General features: G+C 41.2%; 1 protein-coding gene across 4 annotated transcripts in view; it reads left to right on the top strand.

The window, feature by feature from the left end:
• SAMD12 (sterile alpha motif domain containing 12) overlaps positions 1–20,145 on the top strand; it is a 489,179-nt gene that overhangs the window by 407,732 nt on the left and 61,302 nt on the right. For 2 of the 4 annotated variants that reach the window (XM_030938009.1, XM_030938010.1), the window contains exons 5-6: positions 7,345–7,423; positions 14,651–18,734. The exons of 1 other annotated variant lie outside the window; for it this stretch is intronic. In XM_030938009.1, the coding sequence (XP_030793869.1) occupies positions 7,345–7,423; positions 14,651–14,711 (140 nt within the window). In that variant the 3' untranslated portion in view covers positions 14,712–18,734. Of the gene's footprint in view, positions 1–7,344; positions 7,424–14,650; positions 18,735–20,145 lie in introns of those variants that run through there. One more of the 4 variants, XM_010359030.2, reaches the window with a different exon arrangement.

Below are 20,145 nucleotides of genomic sequence, written 5' to 3'. Positions count from 1 at the left end.
AATCTGCAACACACAAATCTTCTCCTTTTATACATGAGGAAGCTGTGGTTCAGATGGCTCATAGAACTTAAACAACTTGACCAGTCTCAAAGCTGCCAAATGGAAGAATTTGTTATCTTCCTTATCCCACACTGGTTCCTTAAAATGGTAGGGCAACACAGGTTGGTGGTTCTGGAAAGATATGAATGTTGTGTAGTGACAGCCATTCCACCTCCTGTCTCCAGCAAACTTCAAAAATATGAATGAAGTGCTGTTGTAGTCCCCCCAAAGCAAACGCTAACCGTCTGGAGGGAAAGCTTTTCATGGGGCTGGGCCACTGCCCAGGACTCCCTCGCAATCCTGTTCAGAAGAATAGCAAATTAAAAAAACAAAAAACAAAAAAAAAACCTCTTACTGGTAGACTGTTTTATAAGGGCCTCATAATTTTATAGAATCAGAATCACTGCTCTGAAAAGGGAATAATTTAAAATAAGAAATATTTTCCAACTCTTCAGAACAGAAGTAGGTTTGAGGAAGACTTGCCCAAATTGTTATTTTAAAGCAGGACATTAAACATTTCTTGACCCCTTGCAAAAGAAAGCTGTGGTTTAGGTCATTGCTATTCACTCACCCTAAGGAAATGCCAGACGCTTCCTCCTTCTCTCCCTTTCTGGGCCAGCTCCATTGGAGGGCCACTGTGGACAGCAGCAAGGGCCTGCTTTCCTCTTCTTTATTTCCACTGCAAAGATGAGAGGAGAGGCTTGTAGACTGCCCCTACCATAATGAGGGAGACTCCATCACTTCTAATACAGTCCTTCATTATTTATCTTACGTTTGTTTAGTTTAGGAGACTATGCTGATTACTTGGTAGTTGTGCAAAGATGCATAAAACACAATCCCTTCCCACGTGAAGTTTCCATAACTAGAAGAGGGGATAAGGCTTGGGCAGAATTCCCAGCCATATCTGTAAACAGCAAGGAGAGCTCCTCCCGCTCCCTTCTGCTCCCCTGGAATCTTGCCCTTCTATAATAGCATGCAGGACATCGTGCAGTAATGGTTTTTCTGTGTGCAAATCTCTCATTAGACTGGGAGCTTTCTGAAGGCAAGGGCAGGAGTTATTTGTTATTCATTTTTATATCCCTGATGTTTAGCACAGTGCCTAGGACAGCAATTAGGAGATGATGGTTATTCCATTTGTTCATTCATTCATTCAGCAAAATCATATGGAGGTTCAGAGCAGGGAAAGATAGGCTTTGAGAGAATATGTGAGACCTTCTTTCAGGAGTAGCCAGTGCCAGTAGCATTCGCTCTTACAGAAAGGGTAGAATTTGGGCAGGAGGATGAGGAAAGAAGTAGAGACCATGTAAACAAGGGTAGGGACATGTAGGACAAATTTAATCAGTTACTGTGTCTGGAATGCATTGTGGATAAGGATGGAAGGAGAGGTTGAGGTTTCCATCGTGAATGGCCTGGAATATTAGGTCAAGTTTTTTTCTTTTTTCTTTTTTTCTTTTCAAATGAGACAACAATAAATAGAATCCCTCTCCAGGCTGTACTGCCCTGTAGGAGAGCAGGGGAAAATGGTATAGGTAGCTTCTCGTTAGAAAATGTACCTGGGATTTGTCTTCCTCCTTGCAAATGATGTACAAAGAATCCTGCTTTAACAACAATGATTCCAGGTCTTGGCTGTGATGCAGACGACACTTCCTTAGGGAGGTGGAAGTGCATATAACTAAGAGCCACAGCAGGTTTCATCCTGGCTCCATCAGTTCTTAGTGGTGTGACCCAACCTCTTTGTGCTCTAGTTCTCCCATTTCAAAGTGGAACTGATAATCATATCAACTTCAAAGCTGTTATGAGGCTTAAAAGTAATAATGCACATAAACCCCAGGGAACAGTACTTCTTGGCACATGAGGGTTTCACAAATGTTAGCTATTATTATCCCTTGTCTTCTGTGTACTTTGGTTTCCTCATCCAAATAGAGATAATACCTGTCCCAGCCCATTTCTCCCAGACCCTGACAGAATAAAATGCAATTAAATGTGTGAAAGCAATCTGGAAGTTCAGTGCTGCATAGCAGCAAGGTGGTGGTAGGACTGTTAATTACCATATCCTTGGCTGAGAGGTTTGGTAATTACCATATCCTTGGCTGAGGGGTGATCCCAAGAGGTTGGGTTGAAAGGTAGGGGGGTGTTGGCTCTCTGGGTTCTCCAAGGTGTTGGCCACAGGTGTGTGTTTGTGAATAGCTTCTCTAGATACAGTATGTCAAGGTGAAGACTTATTTGACTGGTGCAAGATTACATAAAGATGGGAATAAGAAAATCAACTAAGAAAGAAATAAATAAGGTTTAAGCCCCACAGCCTTGCAAGCAGTGTAATTTCAAACATCGTAGTCTTGGACATCTGGGCTCTATTACCTAAAGTCTCATTAAACCTTCAGTTTCATAATTCTGTGTAGAACCTGGTAAATTGCAAGATCCTGCTGATGGCCACCAGCCAGTTCAAGCAATTAATCACAAGGGTCCCCAAGCAGGTTTGTTACTCATGCCAAGTAGATTCTTTAAGGGGAAAGTGTGTACACAAAAGAAATGGCCCAATCCACAGTTTTATAGCAACATGCTTTGTGGCTCTGCCCACACAGAAAAATTATCTTTTATCATTAAGACATCTCATAACTCTTTCCTCAATGGAAATTAGTACTCACCAACCCAGGGAAGATCTCCAAACCTCGTTAACTACAATATAGATTGTAACCTGCTGAGAGCTGACAGCTGTAGTTCATACAAAACCAAGCCCTACCCTATCACCACCCTCAGCACTTTCTCATTTGGGGGAACTCAACTTGAGCTCTTTTTTCTTTTAAACTTTTCTGGAATGTCTGGACATTCCAGAAATGTTTGCATTTCCCTCTGTGTTCCAGGCCAAAGGGCAAGAACCCACAATATAATAACCTTGGAGCCTGTCTTCAGAATCCTGCCCTGATATGACCCAAAGGGAAAGAGCTCATAACAAAGAAACTATTTCTCATAAGATTTCTTCCTTGATTTTGCCAATTCAAAGAGGTTTATGTAAACGAGATAATTGTCCGCACTTAAGAATGTTTGTAAGGCCTTTTCTAATTACTATTTTGTATATAGAGTGATTCTGGGAACATGATGGAGAACAGAGGGGAAGCCTTGAGCCCTCCCTGCATACAGCAGGAAGGAGAGTGAGAACAAGAATATATTTACAATATGGGTGAGAGGATTTGGAGCTTCACCTTGCTGTTTAGGTTTCTTCTCTCTTAACTTTTTTTTTTTTTTACTATATCGCTGTCTCTCTCTTCTCCACTACAGAGTGGTGCTTGTCAAATATGGTAGCCACCAGGCATACATGACCACTTAAAGATATACGAATTGGAATTAAATAAAATTTAAAAGTAATTTCCTCCATGCACCAGCTACATTTCAAGTGCTCAGTAGCCACATGTGGCTAATGGCTGCCCTGTTAGACCAGATCTAGAACATTTCCATCATTGCACATAGTTCCACTGGACTGTGTTGCTATAGATTAAGGAACTCAGTTGCCTTCCTACTCAAAGTATGGTCCACACACCAGCAGCACTGGTATCACCTGACAACTTGTAGAACTATGTGATCTGCATTTTAACAAGATACCCAGGTGATACATACGTACATCTTAAAATCTGAGAAGCACTGCTTAAAGATACCTTCGGCCGGGCGCGGTGGCTCAAGCCTGTAATCCCAGCACTTTGGGAGGCTGAGACGGGCGGATCACGAGGTCAGGAGATCGAGACCATCCTGGCTAACACGGTGAAACCCCGTCTCTACTAAAAAAACACAAAAAACTAGCCAGGCGAGGTGGTGGGCGCCTGTAGTCCCAGCTACTCGGGAGGCTGAGGCAGGAGAATGGCGTAAACTCGGGAGGCGGAGCTTGCAGTGAGCTGAGATCCGGCCACTGCGCTCCAGCCTGGGCGACAGAGCGAGACTCCGTCTCAAAAAAAAAAAAAAAAACCTTCTACTCTAAGATTTCTTATGATAAAATGTCATCACTGTTATAAGTATTATTCATTAATCTTTTGTTTTTATTTTATTTCATTTTTGAGACAGTTTTGCTCTTGTTGCCCAGGCTGGAGTGCAATAGCACGATCTCAGCTCACCGCAACTTCTGCCTCGCGGGTTCAAGAGAGTCTCCTGCCTCAGCCTCCTGAGTAGCTGGAACTACAGGCATGCACTACCATGCCCAGCTAATTTTGTGTTTTTAGTAGAGATGGGGTTTCTCCACGTTGGTCAGGCTGGTCTCGAACTCCCGACCTCAGGTGATCCGACTACCTCAGCCTCCCAAAGTGTCATTAATACATTTTTATCTTGCATAGCTTTGTTTGCAAAAGAGATATTTCTATCTCCTTGAGAGGTGACCAAAAAAAGGAGTGTTTAGATAGACCTTGTATTCCCCTTTAAAAGAGTGCTTTTGTTTTTCTCTTGGAAAAGCTGCAGGATCTGGAGATTTTTAAAAACGATTTTATCTAAAGTAGCAAATCTTAGAGAACATTGTTCCAATGAAGAATCTGTTGGATCAGTCAACAGAGAAGCCCTTGAAATTAAAATAAGATTAAAGCAAAAGACAAAGAGGAAAAAAGATAATTTTAAAAGAAGAAGAAGAAGAAGAAGAAGAAAGGAACTTCACTTATTCATGCAGTTGACAAACGCACAGGGCTCTGTGCTCTGTGACTAAGAGAAATGGGGTGTAGAAGCAATGAGAGAAATTAGAAAACAATCCCTCAGAGTATAATCTGCCACTCAGTCTAGTGTTGTGGAGATGGAGGGAAATTTCAGTGGTATCTTAGATTATTCTTCAATAATATGTTCTTATGCTGTCTTGTGAGATTCATTGTTGTTTGTGCCAGTGGACAGAGTTTTCTTCTGGAAGGTTCTATGGGCTTTTCGCTGGCTGTCAGAATGTAATGGCTTGAGATACTTGCCTCTGTTCAGTGCAAAAAAAAAAAAAAAAAAAAAAAAAAAAAAGGAATCACTGAGGTTACCACTGACTAATTGGCTGTACAAATGCATCCCTGCTGAGAGCATCTGGCCTGATGATACTTCTCCCAGAAATGCATCATCCCATATTCATGTGGTACAAGATGACAGTCCACTGTTGTCACCAGGCTTGTTGCTCAAGAGAGCTAGAAAGCTGGGTGAGGCCTTGCCATTTTTCTGGGGAAATCTTCCCCGGAGTCTGGAGTTAATAGATATCCTAAATGATCACACTGAATGTATAGAGTTTCAGATACTTGCATATATTGAAATTTCTAAACCATGTAACAAGGACTTTGGGGGTGGGTCTGAACTGCAACTTCAATATATCTGGTGTGAAATGCATATTCCAAAAAAGTGAGATCCATGGTTGCCCCAGCAGAATAGCCAATAAGCAGAGCTCACATTTATTGAACAACTACAATATGCCTACAAAGGTTTTATAGACAGTTACTCATTGAATCTGTACTGCCATTTTTGAGGTTTGGATTCATTATTCCTGTAATTCACACAGAGAAAATGACAGCAGGGTCATTAGCTGTCACAGCCACAGTGGTAGAATGCATAGAGCTGAGACTAGAACCCAGATCTGTTCTCACCACAGTGCTTTCCTGACTCAATAAAAAATGTTTATTGGGAAAAGAAATTCTCCAACAAGAATGGAGGAGAGAAATCGAGTAACTCTGTTTGCATAAAATAATTCTCATCAAACATGAATCCTATACATGGAGTGCCATAAATAAGAGGTTTGACCTAGAGAAAACCAGTATATTTTTATTTTAACAGTCTAAGATCTTTCCTATGTTTAGAGCAGTGGTTCTCAATTGGGTATAATTTTGCTCCCTACGGCATAACTGGCAATGTCTGGAGACACTGGTGGTAACAACTTGTGTGTGTGTGTGTTTGGGGGCGGGGGCACAGGTACTACTGGCATCTAATGGGTAGAGACCCATTAAACTGCTGAACATTTTAGAATGTATAGGACAGCCCTCACAACAGAAAATGATTCGGCTCAAAATGTCAGTGGTACTGAGGTTGGTTTGGAAGATACAGGTCCTTGTTTCTATTTTCTACTCCTGGTTGTGAGCCAAATATATCACTCCCAAAATAGGCCAAGATAAAAACCAACGTAAGTGTGCCTCGTGTATGTACAGGAAATAAGGCTAATTTCAAACCTCACTCCCCTCTTCTTCTCATCATTTGCTCATTTTATGTGATTTTATATTCAGTGTAATCAAAACCTCTAGTATTAAATCATTTCTAACTTTTAGAACCCTCATAGGCATTACCATTATAAGAATCAAGATTGGATGATTTAGAGAGGTATGCTTAATTAATTAATTAATTAATATGTATGGGAGAGGTAAAAGATAAAAGAAGGACAAAGGAGGATTTATGTGGCCATAAAGCCAAACTTTGCTTCTAGTTCATGGTTGGAGAAGTCATATGTATTCTCAGCAGCACTGGTCCCATATCTGCCACTCTCTGCCCCACAAGAGTTTGACGAAGGGAAGCGGGGGTGGGGAGAGGGAGTTGCCCACTGAGAGCATGATTAAGGAATCAACCCTCTGACTGCATGAAGATGAAAGTCAGAATCTCCAACGAGGCTGGACGTGGTGGCTCACACCTGTAATAACAGCACTTTGGGAGGCTGAGCCGGGTGGATCACAAGGTCAGGAGACAGAGACCATCCTGGCTGACATGGTGAAACCCCATCTCTACTAAAAATACAAAAAATTAGCTGGGCGTGGTGGCGGGTGCCTGTAGTCCCTGCTACTCGGGAGGCTGACGCAGGAGAATGGTGTGAACCCAGGAGGCGGAGCTTGCAGTGAGCAGAGATCGCATCACTGCACTCCAGCCTAGGCGACAGAGCGAGACTCCGTCTTAAATAAATAAATAAATAAATAAATAAATAAATAAATAAATAAAAATAAATAAAAAAAAGTAAAAGAATCTCCAACGAGATTGGTATCAGGATGGCAGAGAACTTGGGTTAAGTATAATAAAACAGAGATGCATATACACTAGCTGGTAACTTCCCATTATCCTTAGTGAACTGGAAACCACAATAAGTCTGTGATGGTTAATTTCATGTGTGACCTTGATTGGGCCACTGGGGGTCCAGATATTTGGTTAAACACTGTTCTGGGTTTGTCTATAAAGGTATTTGTAGATGAGATGAACATTTGAATTGGTAGACTTTGTAAAGCAGATAGCCCTCCCTAATACAAGTGGACCCCATTCAATCCATCGAAGGCCTGAAGAGAATAGGCTGGGTAAGGGATAATTCACTCTTTCTGCCTGACTGCCATCTCCTGCCTTTGGACTCAGATTCAGACTGGAACTATACTATCGGCTCTCCTGGCTCTCCAGTTTGCAGATCTTGGGACTTCTCCACCTTCATAACTGAGTAAGCGAATTCCTTATAATACATCTCTCTATATATGTGTATGCTTTTTTTTTTTTTTTTTTTTTTTTTTTTTTTTTTTTTTGAGACGGAGTCTCGCTCTGTCGCCGAGGCTGGAGTGCAGTGGCTGGATCTCAGCTCACTGCAAGCTCCGCCTCCCGGGTTTATGCCATTCTCCTGCCTCAGCCTCCCGAGTAGCTGGGACTACAGGCGCCCGCCACCTCGCCCGGCTAGTTTTTTTTTTTGTATTTTTTAGTAGAGACGGGGTTTCACCGTGTTAGCCAGGATGGTCTCGATCTCCTGACCTCGTGATCCGCCCGCCTCGGCCTCCCAAAGTGCTGGGATTACAGGCTTGAGCCACCGCGCCCGGCCTATACATCTTATTAGTTCTTTTTATGAAGAACCTTGAGGAACAGAGCCTACAGACACCATAATGACCATAACACTCAGCACTATCATTCACCAAGTACTTCCTGGGTGCCTAGCATCATGCTAAGAACCTGTGTTCACTTTGCAGCAACCAATACAGGCATGGTCCATCATTCCTGGATTGTTTACAGGTTCCTCATACATCAATCAAACAACATGTATTCTATTAAACACTAAAATATCCTGCACTGCCTTGGGGGCTTCAGGGGTTGAAGAGTCTCAAATCTGTATAATTACACATTACTATATTATTACGTAGAATCTGTATCATAATCTATTAGAGTCACTGATGTGCTATCTGTCTCTAGATGAGTGTTTCTCAAACTTTACTGTGCTTAGAAATGCCCTGGAGAGCTTGGTAAAATGCTGTTTTCTGGGCACCAAATGGAAAGAATCAGATTCAGTAGATCTGGGAGAACCCCATGTCCTTGTTACATGAGAAGACACTTTCGTATAGAAGATAGTAGGTAGGTACCATGACCTTTACTCCACAAGTGCAGAAAGCCAGACTTGGAGGGGTGAGTGATGCAACACAGGCTGTGGTCTTTTGGCTAGGCTATGATCTTTGATCTGACTATGAAATATCAGGGGCTTGTTAATTCCAGAAATGTTAAGCGAGAAATACAAGGTCTCAAGGCCCCCCGGCAACGTTTTTAGACGGATACCTAGATGGGATAGGAAGGCCTTGGCCTCCACCCTCACCCTCTCACCCTTTGGTGTTATTGTTTCTATTAAAACGTAACTGGCTCCTGACACTATCAGAGGAGTAGTTCTGCTGCCTGGCTTTGCAGTCCTCGTTGCTTGGATGGTCACCTTTCTCTGGGGAGTTTTGAAGGGTTCTCGTGACGCGCGAAGGTCACAACCAACACACACACTGAGAAAATGAGAGAAAAAGAATGCCTTTGGGTGCAAACTGTCTCTCTCCTTTTCCTCAGCCCTGGGGGGAAGAAAAGGACATCGTATTTTCTCACTTACTGTTATTCTAGAAGTAAAGCTGCTAGTCTACTACACTATGAGCCTGAAAAACCTCTCAGAAACTGACTCTGAAACCTGGAGGTTAAATTGAATCTCTAGATTCTGAGGTTTAAGAACCTTGACATTTCGACCACAGACTCTCAAACTTGACTGCCTCAAACTCATCTGAGGGAGCTTCTTAACATTTTTATTTTGTCCAACCTGTCTCCATTTCGGATTCAGAATGTCCAGGGGAGGACTGGCAAACTCTGTTTAACCATAGCCTTGAGAACTCACCCGAAAGCAACTTGGCAAAAGTCCGAACACACCTACATCTTTCCCCCAGTACTTAAATAGTAGTTATTTGTCCTTCAGACAGAGAAAAGTGGTATATACTGCAGGAAATTTTGGTTTATAGCCTTGTTTGTTTCATATAATAAAATACCACAAATCCTGGATATAATACAGTGCAGTGATCCAAATATTTAGAGTGAGGCAGACAGGAGAAGCTATTCAACCCATTCAAAGTCCTGGGAATACAGGCATGGTCCATCATTCCTGGATTGTTTACAGGTTCCTCATACATCAATCACACAACATGTATTCTATTAAACACTAAAATATCCTGCACTGCCTTGGGGGCTTCAGGAGTTGAAGAGTCTCAAATCTGTATAATTACACATTACTATATTATTACGTAGAATCTGTATCATAATCTATTAGAGTCACTGATGTGCTATCTGTCTCTAGATGAGTGTTTCTCAAACTTTACTGTGCTTAGAAATGCCCTGGAGAGCTTGGTAAAATGCTGTTTTCTGGGCACCAAATGGAAAGAATCAGATTCAGTAGATCTGGGAGAACCCCATGTCCTTGTTACATGAGAAGACACTTTCGTATAGAAGATACGGACCCTTCTTTCTGAAGGGAAGACACTAAACAGCCCTTTTAAAGGATGAAGTCTTATTTCCCCCTTGGGCCCATGAGATGTGGGGCTGCCTGGATATAATATCTTTTCTTCTTCTCCACACACAAGAATCCTTCAGCCCTGTGCTGCTGGAGTTAGGAAAGGTAGGGCGGGACATAATCCATCCTAGATCTGTTATTGAACCTTTTGCCAAGCTGGCCACTGCCTCCTGGGCCAGTCACTTCCTGCCTTTGAAGTATTTCAGACTCCCTTTCTCATGGAACTGTCTGTTAAGGGCTGCGCTAATCTGGGAAAGAGCAGAAGCCAAGAGTGTGCCCAAAGTGGCCTTGGCAAGCAGGAAGACAGTTATCTGCCTCCTGGGCGTTGCAAAGGCTTGACGTCTGGGTATTTTGTTTCTTTTCCTGGCCCCCAGCTATAGCATTAGAACATTGACATTTAGCATTAAAACACTAATATTTAGCATTAGAGTTTTGACTTTGATTTCTCAAAGGAATTTTAGGAATTCATGATAGCAATAATAATAAAACAATAGTAGCTATCATTTAGTTATTTGCTATTTACTGAACACCACGCAAAATGCTTTTCCTATGAGCCCTTTTTAACATCACAACAGCCTTGTGAGGCAGGAATTTTGACTGCTATTTTAAAGATGAAGAAAAGGAGATTGGGAAAAATTCATGTGTTCAACATCACATAGCTGGGAAGTAGTGAGCCTAGGATGTGAACCCATATCTGCCAGAGCCCATGCTCCTGACTACTGGACTCCAGTGCTTCCCTCCTCATCCCAGACTCTGAAGCCATAGGGCTAAGTATGATGGTTGATTCCAAGAATTGATTCCAAGAATTCTTGATTCCGAGAATTCCAAGAATGTCTAAACTCTTAATAGTAATGGTGGCCCATCAAACAGAGATTTGAAAAACAGCCTTTTACTATTTATTAGCTGCAAAATTGATACATGGACAGCCCCCAGGATGTACATCTTCCTTGAGTAAGTAGTTGATAAAGCAGAGAAAGAAACCAGAGCAATCCCACTCTCCACATGCAGACCAGGATTGAATCTCATGCAACATCAGTTACCGAATTAAACAGAGAAACAGATCATTCCTTTCTTTATTAACTTTACAACTATTTAATAAGCACTTTCTGTATACCTGACATTGCACATTGCATTAGGAGAATCCACAATAACAAGACATGGCATCACCCACAAAAAAATTAGGAGGAGCGATGGATACATTAAACGGAAGTGTTCATTGCGGGTTTGTTGGTAAAAATTTGAGATGCCACACTCGCACACAGGAGAGAGTTGTTAGCTGTGTCTAGAAGGAAAGAATACTTCATAAAGGATGTGACGCTCTTGGTGGTTGTGAAAGAGGGATGGGTTGGTGTTCACTAATGCTAGAAGCTTTATAAAGAAGATACTCTGGAAAAAAGAAAGGATCAGCAAGACCAGGAACAACGCCATGCATATGCAGAGCCAGAAGGAGGCTGGGATGGCTGAAGCACAGGGGATGGAGCCCAAAGAGCCTTCTATATCAAAGACCACATGTTTTCTCCTTTTCAGAGCCAGGGCTGTCTAATGCAAACTTCCATTTTGCACTTTGATCTCATGTAGATTTACATATCCGAAGACATGATTCCTGTTGCACATAAGTCTCTAGCAAAGTGATGATGGCAGAACCCATCACTATACATATGTGACAGAACGATTAAGGTTCAAGGGTCCAGGTGTGTGTAGCCTGGTGTAGTGGTGCATGCTGCGCCTGTGGTCCCAGCTACTTGGGTGGCTGAGAAGTGAGGGGATCACTTGAGCCTGGGAGATCAAGGCTACAATGAGCCGTGATGGTGCCACTGCACCCCAGACTGGGCGACGAGAGCTAGACCCTGTCTCCATAATGGGAAGAAGAAAGACCTACTTTCACCACGTGTCTTACACATACAGCCTGAGTAAATGGGGACCTCTTGTCCTCACATAAAGCCCATCTCAGCATGGTGACCCATTCAAAAGGAACACAATACTAACTGCAAAAACAGCAAAGAGCAATGAAGGATCACTGACTACCATGGAAGGATTTCAAAGATGACTCTCTGCCATAGCACACTCTTTTCTTTGACCATCCCTTTTCCCAATGCCCCACTCATTATGGCCACCACTGTCCCAAACCTCCTATGTCACCATCTAAACCTTCGACTTGTCTCTCTGTGGCCTCTAGTTCTATTTGTATTCATGTCTTGCAGGAGTATCTTGTTGCTCTAATATAAATTCATTTTAGCCTCTGAATTTTTTTTTTTTTTGGTGCTCTAACAGGGCCCTTTGTCATGCTGATTGGGCTTGTGGATAAACACAGAAGCCTGCTCAGAAGATGGGATGGGAAAGGCTCAGAATATTTCTTTGTTCCTCCCTATCACTCCTGTATGTCACTAGAGGGGTACACACCTAAGTCTGGTGTGTTAGTTTGTTGTCGTGCTGCTGATAAAGACATACCAGACTGGGTACATTATAAAGAAAAACAGGTTTAATGAACTCACAGTTCCACGTGGCTGGGGAGACCTCACAATCATGGCAGAAGGTGAAAGTCATGTCTTACATGGCGGCAGGCAAGAGAGAATGAGAGCCAAGCAAAAGAGGAAACCACTGGGTTCTCCCCACAACATGTGGGAATTATGGGAGCTGCAATTCAAGATTAGATTTGGGTGGGGACACAGCCAAACCATATCACATGGATATAGCTTTGATCCTTACTAGCTGTGTGATCTTGGGTTAATAATACTTCTGGGCTTCAATTTCCTTATCTATAAAATGGGAATAATTCTATATCTCCTAAGAAGAGGATTGGGCAACCATAAGGGAAAGCACTCTAAAGTTTACTGCACTCCACTTACATCCATGGTTATAAGTGCTTTTTTAATATGCAAAGATTAGATATATCTGCTTTCTCTCAGCTACTAGAGACCATTGTAGGAAACACGGTTATTTGAAGAAGCAGTAACTGTGATAAACCTAGTTATCAACTCATGACTCAGGTTCCAAAGTATAATAATTAATTAGGGCTTACTCTTTATTATCATTATTCTTTTCTTAAATTGTATTTTATAGATTATTATTTTCCAAGATCACACATTTTCTGGATCTGATTTTAGCCAAGTCTCAAGGATGGTACACTGTGTTATATTCCTAGAAATCAATGTTATTCTTTCAGGCTGTACTGCCCTCCTCGCAGGTCAACCTGGACAGGATGTCACCCACATTGGTTTTTATCCCTCTTTCAAAATACTGAAGTGTTTCTCTTAATGAAATTACAAAGTATTTATTTTCACAGTAGTATTAGTGAGTGAAAATAATCATGATGCTTTAGTTAGTCATGGGGCAATCCTGCAACCCTGTGAGCCTAGTTGTTGTTGTTGTTTTGCAAAATATTATGATGACAGTAATAAAAATTCTAGGGCCTTCATTTTCACATACAGTTCTTTTCTATGCATATATGTAAGCTTTATATTATAGTATATCATAACTGTTTCCATGTTGCTATGTAATCATAATCATCATAATTAGTATTATATTAATAGCCATGTAATTATCCATCTTGTTAATGTACCATAATTTACTTAACCTAAATCTTCAACTGTAAGAGAGTGGTTGCTTCCAATTTTTCCTCTATGATAAATAACTTCTAGTTTACATATTTGTGCATATAGCTTCATTTTTTTTTTTAGATTATTTCCTTAGGATATACTCCTAGGAATGGAATTACTACGTTTAGGAATATGCATTTTTAATAATTTTTGAATAAATTGACATTATTTTTCCAGTTGACAGTGCCATCAGCAATAATTAGTATTCTGCTTCAATACAACCTGTCAAAAGTATATTATTTGATATTTAATACACTTACATAGTACCTTCTGTTTTTTCATTTTCTCAAAAATAGCAAATGTTAATCAAACACTTGCTTACAAATTATGTGTTCTGTCATGTTTTGAAAAGCCAGTTAGTTAGATTTGAAAGCCAGGTTTGAAAACTGAGGTAGATTTTTTTTCTTCTGCATCAAGAACGCCTGCTGTGCTTCTCTCCCATTGTCTGAAAGTTTTAGACAATGTGTATTAGAAACTAATACTGATATTTTTCTGAGCAAAACATTCCATTGTACTCATATAATAATTAATTATTGAAGACCCATGTATAAGGAACTGTAGGGAGTACCCAAATAAAATAACGGGAACATTAGACAATTTAAATTAGAAAACTCAGGAAAATACATTAATATTTTTATACCAGCACTCCCAAGCCCAAAAGCGGGGTTGCAATTCAAGTAGTTTAATCTCTGGTCCGATTTAATGACTTTCTCTATCTAGTCTAGACAAGGTCACACATTTTCTGTCTAACCTTCTCAGCTAATCTGACTTCGCAACTAGGAAACTCAAGAGCTCCAGCCATTCCACTTCCAATATTTTTTTCTAGATTTCATCCCAAGAAATCTTTCTGATAAATGAAACCCTCATCTCTCTCCCACAATAAAATGCTTCACACCATCCCCAATCTTACCTTGCACCAGACCAGGCAAATGCATGAACCTTCATAATACATGAACCTTCATAATACATGAAATGGTTTCCCAAACTGCAGCCCCATCATAGGACTGGATGCCAATTCCAGAGATCTGGTTTTGCCCTCCCTTCCAGGCAACTTTACCTGTTTCTCAGTTGGGTGTCTTCCATGCCTTACCAAATGGTAGAAAAAAAAATTTTATGAATATAAGCCACTGTAAATCCATCCTGGCATTGAGTAACCATTATTCTGACTAGAGCTTTCTCTTTGGCCTAAGGGTTTTAGTGTTTGTTTGAATAAGATAATTGCTACATATCAGTGCCTGGGAACATAAAGGAAAGAACTTACCATATTTCCCCCTTTTTCTTCTTGCAGCATCAGCCGAGGGTTCTCCATAAACACGGTTAGCCTTCCAAGCTGCTCTCCTGCCAGTTGATATGAACATGGCCTGTTCCTCATGGAAAGACTAACCCATGGCACTGCCAGAAGATATCCTTGGAGCATGGACAGATTAACTGGATTAACTGGAAAAAAAAAAACTACCCATTCAGTCAAGATTATGGGCTTTGGAAAAATCTTACTTTGCTGTGGATTTAAAATGAGGTGCATAATATAGTGCCAACTCGTTCCAAGTGGTCATGGGCAGACCATTAGCTGGGAAATTGCTTCCAGTTTTCATCACTGTGCATAACTCAAGTTCCCTTTGGGGAGCTGTCTGTGCCCTTCACTAGAAGTCCTGTTTTAGCATGGCAACTACTGGATTATTTTATTATGTGTGCAGATGGCATGATGTTTTAGAAAAAAAAAAAATTACAGCAGTTCTGCAATCTCAGTGGAAGTGTTCACAATATTATGCCCTGGTAGGAATGTAAACATGTCTCGATTATGTTAGTTATGATGTCTAAAGGTATTCCGTCCAACTCTTAAGCACTTTATATGAGAACACTACACCAAGATGAATCAGCACGTTCAGCACATGTGAGAAATCAAGTATTTTTATTTTTATAAATCTTGGTGGGTTTTTTTTTTTCTGGCTCAGACTGTCCAAGACAAACTCCACTACTAGCATAACCCCAGTTGTTTGTGGTAGGTTGATGTAAATATGGCCACAATACTGTTAGACTTCACCTCCAGATACTTTACTGAACAACTGGTTTACTTGTAGCGCCAAAGGGAAGCAGTAGGGGGTCTAGTGATTGTGATATCTTAGCTTGCTTCTTTGTTCGCAGGCACAATTGACCACATGCACATACAGGCACTCAAATACAGGAGGCTTCTATTTGGCTAATGTAGATATTCCCTTATTCTGTAGAAGAGTTCCTCCAAAGGAAAAAAGGGGATGGTATTCTTTTAATCAAAGACCATGGTAGATGGATGGTAAGGGCAACAGAATGCAATTCTTTTGTGTGGTCTGACTTTAATACTTCAGAAAAAAATCCTAAGTCAGGTTGAAATTGCCATTCTTTCAAGAGAGAAACATCAAGTGACCCTACTATGTGCCTAGAGAAGGAAAAGTGTCAAGTTCTATACTAAGTTCCCTTACTTAGTGTAGAACCTACCAGTCCCTTGTTAATCCTTTCTGGGATTATACCTGTGACTAATTGTTTTTTGGTTTTTGGTTTTTTTTTTTAATTATGTCTTACAACAAAGCACAGTCCTGGGAAACCAGTGAACTTAATTATTGCTTGTCTTTGAGTATTAGAGACATGTTCATATTGACTTGCTACATAACAGTGTAGCATGTTTTTTCCTGAAAATATCAAGTTGACTGAATGGAAAGCTCAGCAAAGTATGTGCTGTGTGCCCACTGTCCCAGCCTGGGGCTGACGGGCATCAGAGTCTTTGCTTTAAAATATAGTGTAACCACTTCTGGAAGACTTCCAACGCAAGCAAGCTTGGTGTTTTAGGGTGTCTCCAGATACATAAGCATTGTCTGCCTCCACTCAGGGTCTCAGGAAATACACAGCCCATTGGAAACCACCCCTGCCTGAAATTTGGAAACCTGACAGGGAAAGGGAGGAAGGTCCAAATGAGTCAGCAGCAGGATGACTCACCACAAGCCTGGCAGGCTTCAGAGCCAGAGAAGTGGGCTTCCGACAAGGAACTCAGAGAAGTTTCAGTCGCCACCAAAATCTGGCCCTTCGACAGATCAGCACCAGGACTGCCAGACCCTCTGCAGACCATAATTCTCCTCACATCTATAATTAGGAGACCAAACTCCGGCTGCCAACACCCTTGGACACAATATTCCAGTCTCCACTGCCCATCTCATGTGGTTCAGTTCTAATAGCAGGTCTTCTTCTTCCTTTCATTCCTTCCTTTATTCAGCAAGCATTTGTTGAGCATCTACTGTGTGCCAAGCATTGTGCTTGGGCAACAACAGTCCACAAAGCAGACTCCCCACCTGCCCTTAGGAAACTGTATCTCCTCCTCCCAAACATTATCACCACCCCCACCTTTTCCACAGTGAAAACTTAATTCAGACAGCATTCTCCATTCTGCCAGAGTAACCTAGGAAGAAGAACATGGCAGCAGACGGATCCTCAGGGAGCAGACAGCAGAGTGAGAGATAGTAAACCGCATCAGACCACGTATTTGCACCTTTCAGTTACAGCCAACTCTTTGAGGGCCCAGACTGAGCTGGTTGGAGCTCCCCAAAGCAGCATTCAATTGCTTTTCCTTGCTATCCACCCTGGCCACCTATGTTCCCTTTCTTTATACGAGCACAACCATTCACCTCTACACTGGATTATCTAACACTCCAGTTCTATAACTAATCCAGGGGACACACAGTTGAGTCTGATGAAGCCTAAGAACAATATGCTGAGATATTGTAACTGGGAATTAAGATTTAGCCAAGGACATCATGAGGCTACTGCTGACTCTCTTGGAAAACTGGACATGCTTTGTAGTGCAGATGTTCACTAAATGATGGTGGTTCATTGTTACTTACTTTGACCTTTGCAAAATATTCTGAACAATTCAATAAGTAGAGTTTCCTAGTTTGTTTGTTTTGTTAAGTCAAAGGAGTGCTGTAAAATTATTGAAAGATGATGGGTGAAGAGGGACCTAGGAGAAGGCAAAATGAAGACCATTAAAGAGCCCCATTGAAGACTGTATCTCTAAAAATGCCTTAATGCCTGGCACATACTCCATGTTTGCATATGAACTACTACTCTTTTCCAAACTGTCAACCTCTGTTTGAAATTATTTGGGGGGATAGTTTTGGAAGCATGGTGGCATAAAATCCGAGCAGTCAAGAGCTAAACCAGCAAAAAAGAGGAATGACTTCATTCGCAGGCTTTCGCTTCTTTATTACTTGGTGGTCCTTTGTGATCTCCCATGGTTACCTTCAACTGTGCTGTACTTTCTTCCCAAGATGCATGTATGGAATGTTACCTCCTAGAAATCCAGAAATGGCTGTGGTGAGTTTTGTTTAGTAGGAAGCAAGAGGTGGGGAAGTAAAGGATACACATTTTTATGTCTAAGGACTATAAGCGGTTGATGCTTGACTTTTCCTTTTACCTACACCTGTGCTACACCTTTATTAAAAGGCTGACACCCAGACTTGTGCAGGAAAGGCACTCTTGGGAATGAACAGAAATGAATAATTATGAGACTTTCTTTCCATGGTGCCAAGGGAATTCGCTTATTTCCACTCCAGAATTGAATATGCAGAGCATTGCCAGTCCTGCTAGTGTGAAAAGCAAATCACTTCAATAGTTTGAGACGTACCTAGGGGAAGAGAGATCCTATCAACTTTCTCTGTGGGTAGTGGCGTACCTTCAAATCCCTGCTCAGGCTCTGTGAGGTGTGCACCCGCAGATTTCACTTCTACCTCCGGAATCCTGACAAACAAGCCAGGAATCTCTCCAGAGTCACTTTGTAGTTGCTCAGATAGAGGCTAACCATCCTTAGTCCTGAGGAAATTCTGCCATTTTTAACATTCAAGGAGAAAAGGAGTATCAGCTGTACCTGAGAGTATCAACTAAGGATAAAAACCTCTAATGGATCCCCCTTGTTACTTGCAAAAGCTTTCTTTGTCTGCAAATGTCACATAATTGATTTTAGATAGGAACAACAAAAGTCTCACGGAAGTGAAGTTTTTAGGACCCCCCCCCCCCCCCCCCCGCTTAGCACTTTACTTTCGCCAAAACCTCCTCTTTCCAGTACATTAGCAGTTTTGTTCTTTGTGATGTTTTCCTCTACATTCTTTAGAATAATTTTGTTACTTGACAACTAGACTTGTCAATCGCCTTAGACTCTTTTTAAAAATCTAATCTTTTGAAAATGACACAAATTCCTTTATTGCTTTAAGGCTGTTTTTATTCACCCCTCCCACAGCCCCCTCCACTGCACTTTTTTGTTTTTGGTTTTTTTTTTTTTTTTTTTTCTGTCATCTCTCTTTCTTTTAACATGATGCTGTGGGTTGATTTCAAGAATTCTATAAAGAACTCAATAAAAAACGTAGTCGTTACCTTTTTTCCCCAGTCCTAATATTTCTTCTTAAGCTTGATCTTGGTGAAAACTTGTTGCCCAAAAAGCAGTGAGGTAGGGATTAATAAAGCTGACCAGTCATCTGGAAGATTAATCCCAATGCACCCCTGAGATCAGGAAGGAGGACAGGCCAGGAGATGTTTCTACTCCGGGCACCATTAAGGACTCTTTTTCAAAGGCAGATCCTGCTCCTTAGATCTGAATCTAATCCTGAATCCAGAAAATTATCCTATGAAGTCTGGTTTATCAACGCACATGATTCCTGGCACCATTGCATAGCTTCAAGGTAAAAGAGAGCCGTGTTTCCATTATTTTGCTATGGTGATTTTTGGGAAGACAGAGAGCATTCTTTTGAAAGCGGGAAACTTGAGAAAAAGTTGGCCAACTGCACAGGAAAATTCTACCACACCTTAATATAAAGAACAAAATAGATGCTACTCATCTGGGGAACATAGCTAAAGGGACAGTAACAGTACTGACGGCCTTCTGGCCATCACCTTAGCTCCACAGGGTAAATTCTGGGTAAGAGCAAGCACTGTTTCTAAAATCTCAATTTTTTAGAGTGAAATTTACCAGCACCAAATGTAAACGGGAAGTGCCATCAGGCATAGGGCTGGTTTTATACTTCCTGCCCAACAGCAAAATGACTGAGACATGACTTCTATGGAACAGCAGAAAATGGATGGCAAAGATATCATAAAACTGAAGTTCAATTTGCCACATAAGGCTATTTTAAAACCCTGATGCACTCCAAGAATTCTTCCTTCAGAGCTTTCCTCCTACCATTATATCAAGCACAAGAATGCACTAACAGCATATACTTAATGTAATATAAAAGTAACCATGTGACTTCTGTTGAATTACCATTGGCTGGTTGACATGATATTAATAAGTGTCATAGATATTTAGACATTATTTCTGATGGTACAAAATTCTTTTCATAATTTGGAGCCAGTGGTTTGGGAGGTTTTTTGTTTGTTTGTTTGTTTGTTGTGTTGTTGTTTTCCAAACCTCAGATATTTTGAGGAGCCTTAGAAAGGCTCTTAAGCCCAGGCTTTTTTGCCTCATGTGCAGAGTATTAAGAACAGTCCTGCTGATGTGAACCTCAAGGAAGGAGGCTATTAAATTAATCCAACACTGGAGATACTAATACCTCAAACAATTAAAATACTGAAGACTCTGCTGGTCGCCTTCCACATTGTTTACAGCCTTTTTAAATTCAGCCATTTGGATCAAGAGAAAATAAACGGTTGGTTTCACGGGGCTTTTGCCACATTAGCACAGACACAGCTACCAAATGTGGAAGCCTAGACTGAGTGGATGCATGAGAGCAAACAGATCTGTTTTATGTGATTGCACTTAATCACCACCAC

The sequence above is a fragment of the Rhinopithecus roxellana genome, chromosome 9, assembly GCF_007565055.1.
Source record: "Rhinopithecus roxellana isolate Shanxi Qingling chromosome 9, ASM756505v1, whole genome shotgun sequence".
Taxonomy (NCBI): Eukaryota; Metazoa; Chordata; class Mammalia; order Primates; family Cercopithecidae; genus Rhinopithecus; species Rhinopithecus roxellana.
Note: the sequence above shows the minus strand (reverse complement) of the source record. Positions and strands in the feature narration are given on the sequence as shown.